We start from the raw sequence: 12,930 nt of genomic DNA on the forward strand, positions 1-12,930 counted from the left end.
TTGATTTTCTCAAAATCTGTAAGTTAAAGCAAAAATGTTTCCGACAAAAGTTTTATGGTTTCAAGGGGGAAAGGAGTTGGTGACCTTGATTGACCTCAAGAAGATGTTCTTAAGTTCAGATCAAGATTACCTAAAATTTTTTTAATGGAACTTCTCATTTTTTATTACATATTCTTATAGCGGACCTTTTGAAAACACTATAATAAAGTTCATTTTCATTAAGTACTTTTCGAGTTATAACGAAAGTTATAGTACCGTTGTCACATTTGCATTATCCAAGATATCAGACTGATGGCTAAAACTTTTGGAATGAAATTTACAATCATGAAGTTGACTTATATTACATATTATAATTTAATTTGATACGGTCAGGTTCAATCATTGTTCTAAGACCAATCGAATTAAAATGTTTTCAAAAAATCTTGAAAATAGCTATAAGAATATGTAATAAAAAATGAGGGGTTCCATTTGCAAAATTTTAGGCAAATTTTAGGCCTTGATCTGACCTTAAGGACCTCAAGGTCAATCAAGGTCAACCAAGGTTATTAACTTCTTTCTCGCTTGAAACCATTGAAAATCGCTTGAAAACTTTTATTTAAAACATATTTACCTTAAACTTATAGATTTTGAGAAAATCGACTGCCTAAATTAAAATGGTCTAATCTGTATATATAATGTATTGAAAAATTATGAAGAATTTTGTAACACATAAAAACTTCATTTTTTAAAAGTATGATTTTAAAGTAATTTAAATGTAACTACCTCAATAATCCAATTAACAAATGCAAATAATATAATATTAATTTAAACAATTTTAATTATTTTTATATATAAGTTACTTTGATACACTCACATCCGTAAAACTGTTTAAAGTAAATATATAAAATTTTCCGGCAGTTAAATACAGCATAACTTGGCCTCGAATCATGCAAATTAGCAGACTTTTCTTGCAACAAAGTGGCATTTCATACCAATTGCATTCATAGTATGCGTCTTGCACACTTAAACACTAAACACAAAACAATCGAATAGTAAGCATTTAATATAAAAATTGGGATAAAAATTTCTGTTATAGTAATCTCAGACAAAATAGATTTGTTTCTCTATCTAATATTAATAGGTTTATTCGCGTTGCTCAAAATCTTAAAAATGTTTATACTTTAAACAAGATAAATATATATTCGGACATTGAAAAGAGAAAAAGCAAAGATATTGAATAAAAAGTGTAACGCGGACAAACCTATTGCTTATTGTTTCTCCCAATAATACCTGTTGAGTTAATTCGTCACCAGTCAAACAATATCCGAAGAGCATGACAAGCGAAATAAGAGCAAAAAAAGTAAAAGTACAGCAAGTTGCTATTTTCGCCACATCTAAGTTCTAAAAAGTATAAAATATCATGAGATTACATATATATATATATAGAAAATATATTTATACATATATTATACAAAGTGTTAATAATTAACAATAAAACTCTCGCATAGAAGTAGAATGGATTAAACTGAGAAGAAAAGTCTTCTATCATTTTGTATTTTTCGTATTAGTTAACGAGTTATTAATTTATGAAAATAGCCAAATTATCCGGCGAATGCAAACGCACGACGAGAGTTAAGACCGTCTTGCGAAGCGCGCGTTCGCCGTCTTTAGGCATGATAATGTCAATGTCGCTTGTAAACAACATGCGTCTTTCTGAGAGGACCGTTCCATTAAACCTTGGCAACGCTCCCGTGTATCATTTCATTTTTATCTAATATTTAATGACAAAAAGGATGACATGATACTCGCGAGCGTTAAATGGAACGGCCCTAGACGGTCTTATCTCGTATTTGATGATAGATTGGGAGAATTTAGAAATTTTCATAAATTGATAACTCATTAATTAATGCGAAACATGAAAAATGATATAGTAATTTTCTACTCAGTTTATTAGTATATTTATATATAATCCATTCTACCCATATGAAATACTTTTTTATTCGTTAATTATCAGACATCCTGCATTTAAGATTTATAACTTCTAATTTTGTTGTTTGTTTAATCAACATTTAAAATTAATTTTATCTTAACAAAAAGTTCAGCATATTTGAACTCTCGTGCATTGGTAAAAATTAATATTGACTTCTGCACATTGGATGCGGAAACGCTTGACGCGGCAAAATGCGACGCGGTAACCAATACTACGCTTACAGCTCCTAACATATTCATTGGTTGTCGCATTTTGCCGCGTTGTAAGCTTTTCCGCATCCAGTATACAGCAGTCATAAGAGAGAACATTATAGCCATATCCTTCCAATCTGTCCAATTGTGCAGGAGAAAAAAACAAGAGATGCGGTCATTCTCGTTTATAGCCCATAAAAAGAAATTATATATAAGTGAAGGAACGTAGAGGCCATTTCAAAAAGGTATCATAGTTATATGTTCTACCGACTAGCATTTGATATTACTAAATATAATAATGATATTTAATAATATATCATACCATTATGACGTAATATAATGAGATAGCCAGTACAACACTGAGGCCAACAAGTTCATATAAAAGAATTAAATTGAAAGTATTGTCCACGGACTTCGCCATCCTTCAATCACAATAATATTTCCAACAACATTATATACAGAAAGAATAAAGAAGCAAATTAAACAAAGAGATCTATTATATGTTGAATACATGATTGCAATATTTCTACCATATTATCTTAAGATGCATTCGAACGAAGCTACGAATTCTGTCTAGTATCATGGTTTGCGAGCATTCTTTAATATGTCTAATACGATATGACAAAATGGACAATTCGCCGCAAATGTGAAATACTAAGATAACCATTAGGCAGATCGCTGCCATGTGACATACAGAAATGTAAATCATTGGAAATAGACAGAGATACATCAATATGTATATATGAATATTGCTGATATCAAAAAATGGATGGATTCTATATGGTAACATGAAAGACTCCGTATTGTTTCGTGACGCTGAAAAAAGATGATAGAACGAAGAAATGTTAAAAATAGACAAAAAATAATTTTTTCTTTGAACAAAGTACATTGGTAACAATTAAAGTATTTAAAAAATATAGAGTAACTTTTTTCTATACTTTTACAGTGGTAGATTGATTAATAATGAAATAATAAAACAATGTGATGTAAACTTTATTTGTCATACATGTAACTTTGCTATTTATCAAACATATAGTACATGTATATCTTATGATCTTTATTTATTATATAGATACAATCATATAATATATTTAAATTTATTATAATTAGCAAGAAAAAGTTTGATTTTACATACCTTGATTAATAGTCAAGAGGTACACAAGCGGTCTAAGATACAACAATACGACCGTGATGAACATGCCAACAAGTGAGCCATAGGAGAATATCTTGGATATAAAATTGTAATTATAGTAAATCCTTTCCTCTTCAAAATTCTCGAATTTGCGTTCAACCATATCCTTTTTTATTACATGAATTAGAAGTTTTAGCAAATTACTGCAGCGTATCAGCCACATTAATGGGAACGTCATGGAATAAACCATCGATTCCACGAGATTCATCACAATAAGCTCCAAATTACCAAAAGCATCATAAAAATCGGCATATGCCATAATGAGATAAAGAGTGAAATGCGAGATGTAAATCGCGAAACGGATATATGTTTGTTTGAACGGCCATATTCCTCCGATGGAAAAGATTCGTTCTAAATGAACAAATAAATCTTCAATATGGACGATTTTGTTCTGTAATATTACATATATTCTGAATAAAAGTCATTGAAAGTGATATAACATTGATTAAATCGCATAGGTACTAAAGGAAATATATTAATACAATTATACGATCAGACTCAAACACAGAGAAGCTGTCTTCTACAGCTTCGTAATAGAATATTAATTTCTTACTTTCATATCGAATTGTATTGTCCGTTTTCATCAACTGATCGTCTTCGACTGTGATTCATTTCGTCGAATCAGACTTATACCGCGAATATTCATGCATGCAAAGGTCATAATATATAATATCTAGATTAGACTTATGTTTGTCTAATGCTTTTCATTTCTCTATTTCAGATTCTATACACTTTATATATTATAATAGGTAGTCTGCTACGAACATATTAGCCAGCATTTTTCTTAGCGTACTAATTATCTTACCGTCTCATGAAAAGCCGTTCCTTTGATCATCTTAGTTTCTAATAATAAGCTTTTATTTTTTTGTATCTAGTACAATGTAGAAAAATTGCAGCGATTGTAATAAATACAATACTGAGAATCATTAAACTTTTTAATGTTCCTAATAAATTCTTAATAATATTATTAGTGTAATCGTCTTCGCGTGCTGCGCAAATCCGTCGTATTAACTGACGTCTCCAAAGAAACAGTATTCTATAGCATTATAAGCAACATGGCAACATCACGCTACCTGTTAAATAGTAACATATAACGGTCAGTGTAGCTTGAGATTTTTTAACAATATTTATGTAAAATCTTGATTTATGAAATCACATAATAAAATATTTACAGAAATGAAGATGGTACACGTTTCGATATATTTCTATATTATTTATTATAATATAAAGCTTATTTATTCTAAATATATAATTATATTCAGCAACTTAATAAAAAAAAATTAATCGTCTTAGACATAAAAGTTCTGATGATTATTGGTATCAGCAAGAATATCTTTCGCATGTGATTATACTTGTGAAAGTTTTTTTTCCGGAAGCTTCGTAGGCACTGTTAGTCAAGAAGGTTCGAATAGAAGTAGTTTGTGGCTACGAACAATCTTTATTGAGTGAAATCATAAATTTTTATAATGGAATTAAAGTCAGCATACTATGGATCTTTTTTGTCTTCGGTGACACAATGTTCTGTTTGAACAAACGACGAATAAGTCACTGTACGAAGAAATAATTGCAGAGTCTGCCAAATAAAGTCGGACATAAATTTCATTTCTTCATTATGAGTGTGGAGACGAAAGAGATATAAATTTGAGCGATTGCCAGCTTGCCAACATCAACCTAACGCAAGCGATCTATAAAGATACCGATACTTACGTGCTAGACGTCCCCTCTTTATGGATTTCTCTTTATGGATTCGCACATCAGTAGACATCTCGTGGACAAGTGCATTTGCAGTATTTAAAGGTAAGAGTGGCACGGAGCGACAAAATGTTCATATTGTGACAAACAAAAAAATGCAAATTTTACTTTGCAATTTTACTATTTTCCTATGTTTGTCGAGTTTCACGTAAACAATTATTAATGTTTTCTAATTTTACTTTAAATAACTTAATATTTATCGATTTGTTAATGAATTTTTTTGATTATAAATCATCATGGATGGACAATCTCTGAACGCGTTCAGCTAAGGTACGTAACAGTTATAATAATAGCAAAAATATGTTAGAGATGGTTTGAGATTATGTAAGATGATACCGAATTGAGCGACCTTTTCAAAAATTATAATATATATAAATCAATTGACGCATATCAATTGTGCAATTTATGTAAAAATACAGTTTACATATAACAGGAATTAAACGATATTTTAAATAAGGAATTATTTATATGTATAAAATTTGTTTTAAAATAAATATATCTTTTATGTAAAAAAAAAAAATTAAAAATGAAAATATTACATAAAATACAAAAATATTAGAAACAATTTATAGTTTTTGACAATAATACTTCTCTTTCTCTCTTATCACTCTTTATTATAAATTATACATTTATTTCTATTTATGTTCAGTTTATAAATTATACATTTATTTCTATTTATGTTCATGTTTTATAAATTATCTTTGCACACGCTTCCAAAAATTATTGCTCTTTAATGATGTTATAAGAGAGAACATAATACTTATAAATATTCCATGGATATTTTCAAAAACAATTTACTTTTAAACCATGCTTTCGTATTCTTATATTAACAGCAATGATATTTCAAATGTCCAAAATTAAGCGAAGCCTATTTATTATAAAAAAATTTTTTTAATATATGCAAATCATCAGCTTATGTCTGTTAAAGTGCTGAGATAAAACATGGTAAATTTCCATCTATCAGACAGAGCAGTTTCTGCGATCTTGCATAGTATTAGGTGTAGTAAAAAGAAATCCATTATTTTTCCATTCAATTTCATGCAAAAATAATGGATTTTTTTTTACTACACCTAATATTAGCATTCGCGCATTATTCTTTGACATATCTTACCAACGGCAGTTATAAAATGCTTCATATACTTTAGCACTCTGTGAAAAAAATTATTTACACTATAAAAAAACAATAAAAAATCGTACATAAACATCGAACATAAATTTTATTATGCATATTATAACTTTTTTTTAATTTCCATCTTATATTTCCTCTAAATAAAACATTACTTCTGTCATATGGTTCTCAGTATGATGTACAATGAACATAAAGTATAAGCAGGACTAACAATATGAATATAAAAAATTTGATTAAAAACGGAACAGCTCTTATCTCACCCTTGAGAGATTCTATTCACATAAAATTGAAAATTGAAATATGATAGAACACTTAAATGTACATATAATGTCAAAACAAAAATTTATGTTATTTCCTTATATTATATCATAATCGGTTTTAAATACGTATCAAGCATTATGTTTATGTAATCACCATTATAATATCGATTTACCGTTAACTTTTGATAATTGAGGATGCTTACAAGACAAGCAGTTTCTAAAAGATGCACCAGTAATGTTGCATTAAATGTTTTTCCTATTATCTTTTCTATTCTGAAAAAATCGAAGTTATATAAATGTAATTTATTGAAATAAAAGTTTTTAATAACACACAGAAGTTCATTTCAAATTTCAATTGTTAAGATAAACAGCTTTCAAAAGAACACAATTAAATATCCTTCGATTTTGATGTATAATAAGTTTGGATATTAAAACAAAAATAAAAGATGCTCTTATTATATAAATTTTTTTTATATGCATAACTTATTAAAATCGAAGGGGACACTTAGTCGATGTGTTTCCCTTGTAAATAAAGAATCGAAAAAAATTAAGAATTTATCTAACAAAAATCTTTAGATAAAAAGTGAAAAAAAATAAATTTGTTTAGTTTTAATTGAAATGTGAAACTAAAGAAGAGCTTTTAACAATACATGCTTTTAACTAAAACTTTCGCGGATACATGAACATCACGTGTCACATCTCAGGCCCACAGTTACAGACTTCGGTATTTATATTATTAATGCGCAAAGTAAGCAATCTGACCGCAAATGTGAAAGACGAGGATAATCATAATACAAGCGGTGCTTTGTCCAAAAGCACTGATGAAGGCAAACGACATTTGTCAGGTGTAATCGTGTACATACATATATTCTCAATCGCGTAGAACAGATGAAAACGATAAAACAATAGGTAAATTATTTGAATCACGTTTTTGTTGGTCACTATTTCGGATAATCCTGAGAAAACGTTCCAACTATGATGATAATATTAGCATTTAGAAAAACTGTATTTAATAAAATTTTTACCTTTGACACTTTTTTCAAAGTCAAGGAGATACGTAGATTTTGAAAACTTGAAGATAAAAAAAAATATTCATCATAAAATATGAAAACTCGTTCTGTAAAATCAAGTCATAATAAAAATGCGGAACTGCCGGTTAACGAGACTTTATTGTTTCACATATTTTACATAATTTTTCTAAATACGAAATCAAGTTATACAAAAAAGTAACTCACCTCCATTTCCGAGAATAATAAGAATCAGGATCAAATAGTACAATGAAGCCGTTATTGTGACAAATACCATCATCAGCTTAAAAAAGATCCTCGATTTAGCGTATTAAGTGATGAACATTTTAATCTCCTCGGCGGTTTTATAATTTGTTCTCATCAAAATCCTTCATGACCTCCGTTATAATCTCACTAATTTCATTGTTATATAACCTTAGCCTACTCATTCGCACAAGCATCAGTACAAATGTTATTTTCTCTATTTATGATCACGTGCTTAAAATTATCGATGTAAAACAGAAGTCCAGAATACTCCAGAATCAAGAGCAAAATAAAGCCAAAATTAATTGGGAAGATAAAATTGTTGAAAAGACCAAAGACTCAGTCAACATTAGCTATTTGTTCCAAGAACACCTTGATCGCACAATCTAAATCTTTTTGATCCTCAAAACAATATTAAAATGTCTATGTAATTAGTCGTTAAATAATGTAATAACATATAATTTTTCATGGCATTTTGTAACAGTGAATAAAATTCACAATTCATCACCTGCATCGTGCTTTACACTATACTTTCCTCGATAGCTCACATGAAACTGCGTCAAATACACGAACGCGGGAGCGCAAGTAATCTCTGTTTTCATGCTGTCTATAGAATCTAGAAACAGACTATAGCGCACAAAATTAACGTGTAAATTACATACATATAAGAGTTTTCTGAATCATATGTGCTTAATTCAAAATAAGATCAATCACGTTATGTCTGATAGTTGGTTCTAAAGCTCGATGTAGATTTGTATGATTATACATACAAAGTGTGTGTGTGTGTGCGCGCGCGCGTGTGTGCGTGCTGTCAATTGGTTCTAGGAATGATCACACGTGCAAAAATCAGCTTTATAAATTTCTAAAAATAATGCACAATGTCAAATTTGATCGAAAATATATATATTAATTCTATTATATTTTTTCGATTTATTTTAAGAGAAATTTATATATTTGATATATTGTATTTTTTAATTTTATTTTTTTATCCTTTTTCTATTTTTGGAAAAAAGTATATACTGTAAATGACGTAATTGATATGTTCGCTTGGCGCATATTTTAAGTGTATTTCTTTATCTGTACTTTACAGAATTATATAACATTGTGTGCCATAAGTAAATTTTTCCATAATTCTTCATAACAGGGTGCGCAACATAGACAAATACGCCAAGGAAGTTTTAATAACCTGCAAAAGTATACATATATCATTGTTATATAGAATCTTATTCAAAGAAATCGTTGATTAAAAATTTTCGTTGAGAAAAATTAATTAAAGACTTTATTTCCAAATTATATATATATATTTAAATTCGTATATTTAAGAATAGAGATATATAAGATGGATCATTTTAATTTATTCAGTTTTCTTAAAATCTGTTTTCTTAAATTTAAGGCAAAAATGTTTCAGACAGAAGTTTTAAGGGGAAAAGACGGTGATAATCTTGGTTGACTTTATGAAGATGTCCTTGATTAAAGGTCAAGTCAAGGTTACCTACAATTTTTTTAATGAAACCTTTTATTTTTTTATTACTCTTATAACTGTTTTCAAACCCTTTTGAAAACACTATAATAAAAAGTTTATTTTTATTAAGTACTTTTTAAATTATAACACTCGAAAGTTATAGTATCGTTGTCACATTTGCATTACCCAAGGTATCAGACTGATGGCTAAAACTTTTGGAATGAATTTACAATGACGATGTTGACAAGTTGACTTACAGGTTACATACTATAATTTACAGGTTACATACTATAATTTAATTTGGTCCAAGGAGGGTTCAGGATCACCAAAAGCTGTTTTCCAAAACTTTTGGAGGTATGTATTATTCGGTTGATATTAAAATGAATTACGTATCTCCAAAGGTTTTGAAAAACAGTTGTTGCTATAAGAATATGTAATAAAAAATAAGGGATTCTATTTAAAAAATTATAGGCAATCTTGACTTGACAATTTAAGGACATCTTCTCAAGATCAACCAAAATCAACCAAGATCATCAACTTCTTTCTCCCTTTTATCTGAAAAATTTTTGCCTTAAATTTACAAATTTTGAGAAAATCGAGTGTGTAGATTAAAATGGTCTACTCTGTATATATGGTGTGTTGCAAAACTATAAAGAATTTTGCAACACATATGATCTTTATTTTTTTTAAGTACGATTTTAAAATAATTTTTGAATGTAACTATTTCAATTATAATCCAATCAACAAATAATATAACATTAATTTAAAAAATTTTTAATTATAATTTTTATGTATAAGACTGTTACATTGAAACACTCACATCCGTAAAACTGTTTAAAGAAAATATATAAAATTTTCCGGCAGTTAAATACAGCATAACTTGACCCCGAATCATGCAAATTAGCAGACATTTCTTGCAATCGAGTGTCATTTCGTACCAATTGCATTCATAGTATGCATCTTGCACACTTATACACTAAAACAATCGAACAGTAAGCATTGAAATATAAAAATTGCGGTAAAAATTTTTGTTTTTAGTAATGTCAGACAAAATAGATTTGTTTCTCTGTCTAATATTAATAGGTTTATTCGCGTTGAAATCTTGAAATCTTTAAAAATTTTTACACTTTAAACAAGAAAAATATATATTTGGATGTTGAAAAGATAAAAAGCAAAGATGCTAAATGCAAAAAGTGTAATGCGAACAAACCTATTGCTTATTGCTCCTCCTAACAATACCTGTTGAGTTAGTTGATCACCAATCAAACAGTATCCGAAGAGCATGACAAGCGAAATAAGAGCAAAAAAAGTAAAAGTACAGCAGGTTGCTATTTCTGACACATCCAAGTTCTAAAAAGTATAAAATATAAAAGTATAAAAAGTATAAAATATAAGATTGCATATGTATATAATATATTACATGTTTATATATTATATACAGAGTGTTTGATAATTAACAATAAGACTCTCGCATAGAAGCAGAATGGATTAACCTGAGAAGAAAAGTCCTCTATCATTTTGCATTTTTCGGATTAGTTAACGAGGTATTAATTTATGAAAATAGCCAAATTCGCCTGTCGAATATAAAGCGCGACGAGCTAAGACCGTCCAGCGCGCATTCGCTGTCGCTAGACAGTTAATGCTAATATTGCTTACGTAAACAACGTGCGTCTTTCTGAAGCTGCGTTTTAAATGTTTGCAACGCTTTCGTGTATTACAATGGATATAAAGAGAGTGGCGCCAATGCATGTGTCTAACGCTGATTGACTCCGCTATTAAGTGTCGTTATTATTAATTAGAAAGAAGACAATGTTAAAGAAAAAAGAGATTAACACGAAGAATTGTGTTATATACTCCCAAAGCATAGAGAATGGATTGCTCGATTGTATCTAAATAGTATGATCGACAAAAATGAGAAAGAGGAACCGTGGAAGACGAGCAATCTTTATCTCTTTCCACTCAACGATATAACGAGAGAAAAAAATGAGAAGGAGATTGGTCTTTCACAGTCTCTCTCGCATTTTTGTACCCTTTTATCTTTGCAGAATAAGATCCAATCGAAAAAGTTCAGACAAAAGTTGTAGGATTTCTAAAGACCTATTTACTAGCGCTATAAATTTGATTATGGATGACGTTGCCAATGTCAAATCAAGGTCATTGATATTGATTTTTTTAACTGGAACTCCCCCATTTTTTATTGCATATTCTTATAATATATCTTGAGAGTTTTCCAAAATACTATAATTAAGTTCATTTTTATCAAGTATTTATTTTTTTAAGTTATGAGGCTTGAAGGTTATAGTACCTTCGGCATTAGCATTGCCCAGTGTACCCAAACAATTATTAAAATCTCTTTAATGTTGTTCAGGATTATGATCCGGATAATATTTGTCAAGCTCATTGGAAATAGTTCCGTTTATTTTCCCAAGATCGTAATCCTAAACAACATTAAAAAGGTTTTAGTCATCGTTGGGCAATGCTAATGCCGGAGGTACCTTCAAGCCTTATACCTCATAAAATAATTGATGAAAACTTAATTATAATGTTTTGGGAAGCTCTCGAAATATGTTATAAGAATATGCAATAAAAAATGGAGTGTTCCATTTAAAAAAATCAATGTAACCTTGAGCTGACTTTGGCGATGCCATCCAAGATCAAACTCATAGCGCTAGTAAATAGGTCTTTAGAAATCCTACAACTTTTGTGTGAATACTTTTTCGATTGGGTCTTATCCTACGAAGATAAAACGGGACGAAACATCCGATATAGGACGTTCTATAATTTCTAATTATAATTTTGTTGTTTATTCAATATTTAAAATTAATTTTATCTCAACAAAAAGTTTAGTATATTTTAATTCGCGCATTGGTAAAAATTAATAATGACTCCTACACACTGGATGCAGAACGCTTGATGCGCGGCAAAATGTGACGTGGTAACCAATAAGCTTACAGCTTCTAACATATTGGTTATCGCATTTTGTTGCATTGTAAGAATTCCGCATCCAGTGTACAGGAATCATAAGAGAAGACATTGAATAGTCGAATACCATCCTTGACCAATTGTGCAATTATTCAGGAAAAAAAAATGAGAGATGCGATCATCTTTCTTGTTTCTGAAAACAGCCTCATAAAGAGAAATTATATACACGTGGAGGCCATTTTTAAAATGTTATCTCAAGATTATCGACTAGTATTTGATATTGCTAAATATAATGATATATTTAATAATATAACGTACCATTATGACATAATACAACGAGATAGCCAGTACAACACTGTTGCCAACGAGTTCATCCAAAAGAATCAAATTGAAAGTATTGTCCACGGACTTCGCCATCCTTCAATCACCATAATATTTCCGACAATATTATATGTATATACAGAAAGTATGAAGAAGCAATTTAAATAAAGAGATCTAGCATGTGTTAAATGTATGATTGTAATACTCATACCATATTATCTTGAGATGCATTCGAACAAAATTACGAATTCTGTCTGCTATCATGGTTTGCGAGCATTTTTTAATATGTCTAATACGATATGCCAAAATGGACAACTCGCCGCAAATGTGAAATACTAAGATAACCATCAGACAGATCGCTGCCATGTGACATATAGAAAAGTAAATCATTGGAAACAGACAGAGATACATCAATATATATGTATGAGTATTATTGATATCGAAAAATAGATGAATTCTAT

General features: G+C 29.4%; 2 protein-coding genes across 2 annotated transcripts in view; both read right to left on the reverse strand.

Moving 5' to 3' along the window:
• The window catches only part of LOC108692236 (odorant receptor 22c-like), a 2,840-nt gene extending 259 nt beyond the window's left edge, over positions 1–2,581 (reverse strand). Inside the window, exons 1-3 of the mRNA XM_018200412.1 lie at positions 2,483–2,581; positions 1,270–1,380; positions 854–1,009 (exon numbers count right to left, since the gene is read on the reverse strand). Of these exons, the coding sequence (XP_018055901.1) occupies positions 854–1,009; positions 1,270–1,380; positions 2,483–2,581 (366 nt within the window). The remainder of the gene's footprint in view (positions 1–853; positions 1,010–1,269; positions 1,381–2,482) is intronic.
• Positions 2,582–8,899: 6,318 nt separating this feature from the next.
• Positions 8,900–12,565, reverse strand: LOC108692235 (odorant receptor 2a-like). Its single transcript, XM_018200411.1, has 4 exons — positions 12,467–12,565; positions 10,466–10,576; positions 10,047–10,202; positions 8,900–8,950 (listed from the first exon to the last, which is right to left on the reverse strand). The coding sequence occupies exons 1-4, from the start codon at positions 12,563–12,565 to the stop codon at positions 8,900–8,902; spliced, it is 417 nt and encodes a 138-aa protein (XP_018055900.1).
• Positions 12,566–12,930: the final 365 nt, after the last annotated feature.

This window comes from Atta colombica, unplaced genomic scaffold, assembly GCF_001594045.1.
Source record: "Atta colombica isolate Treedump-2 unplaced genomic scaffold, Acol1.0 scaffold66, whole genome shotgun sequence".
Lineage (NCBI taxonomy): Eukaryota > Metazoa > Arthropoda > Insecta > Hymenoptera > Formicidae > Atta > Atta colombica.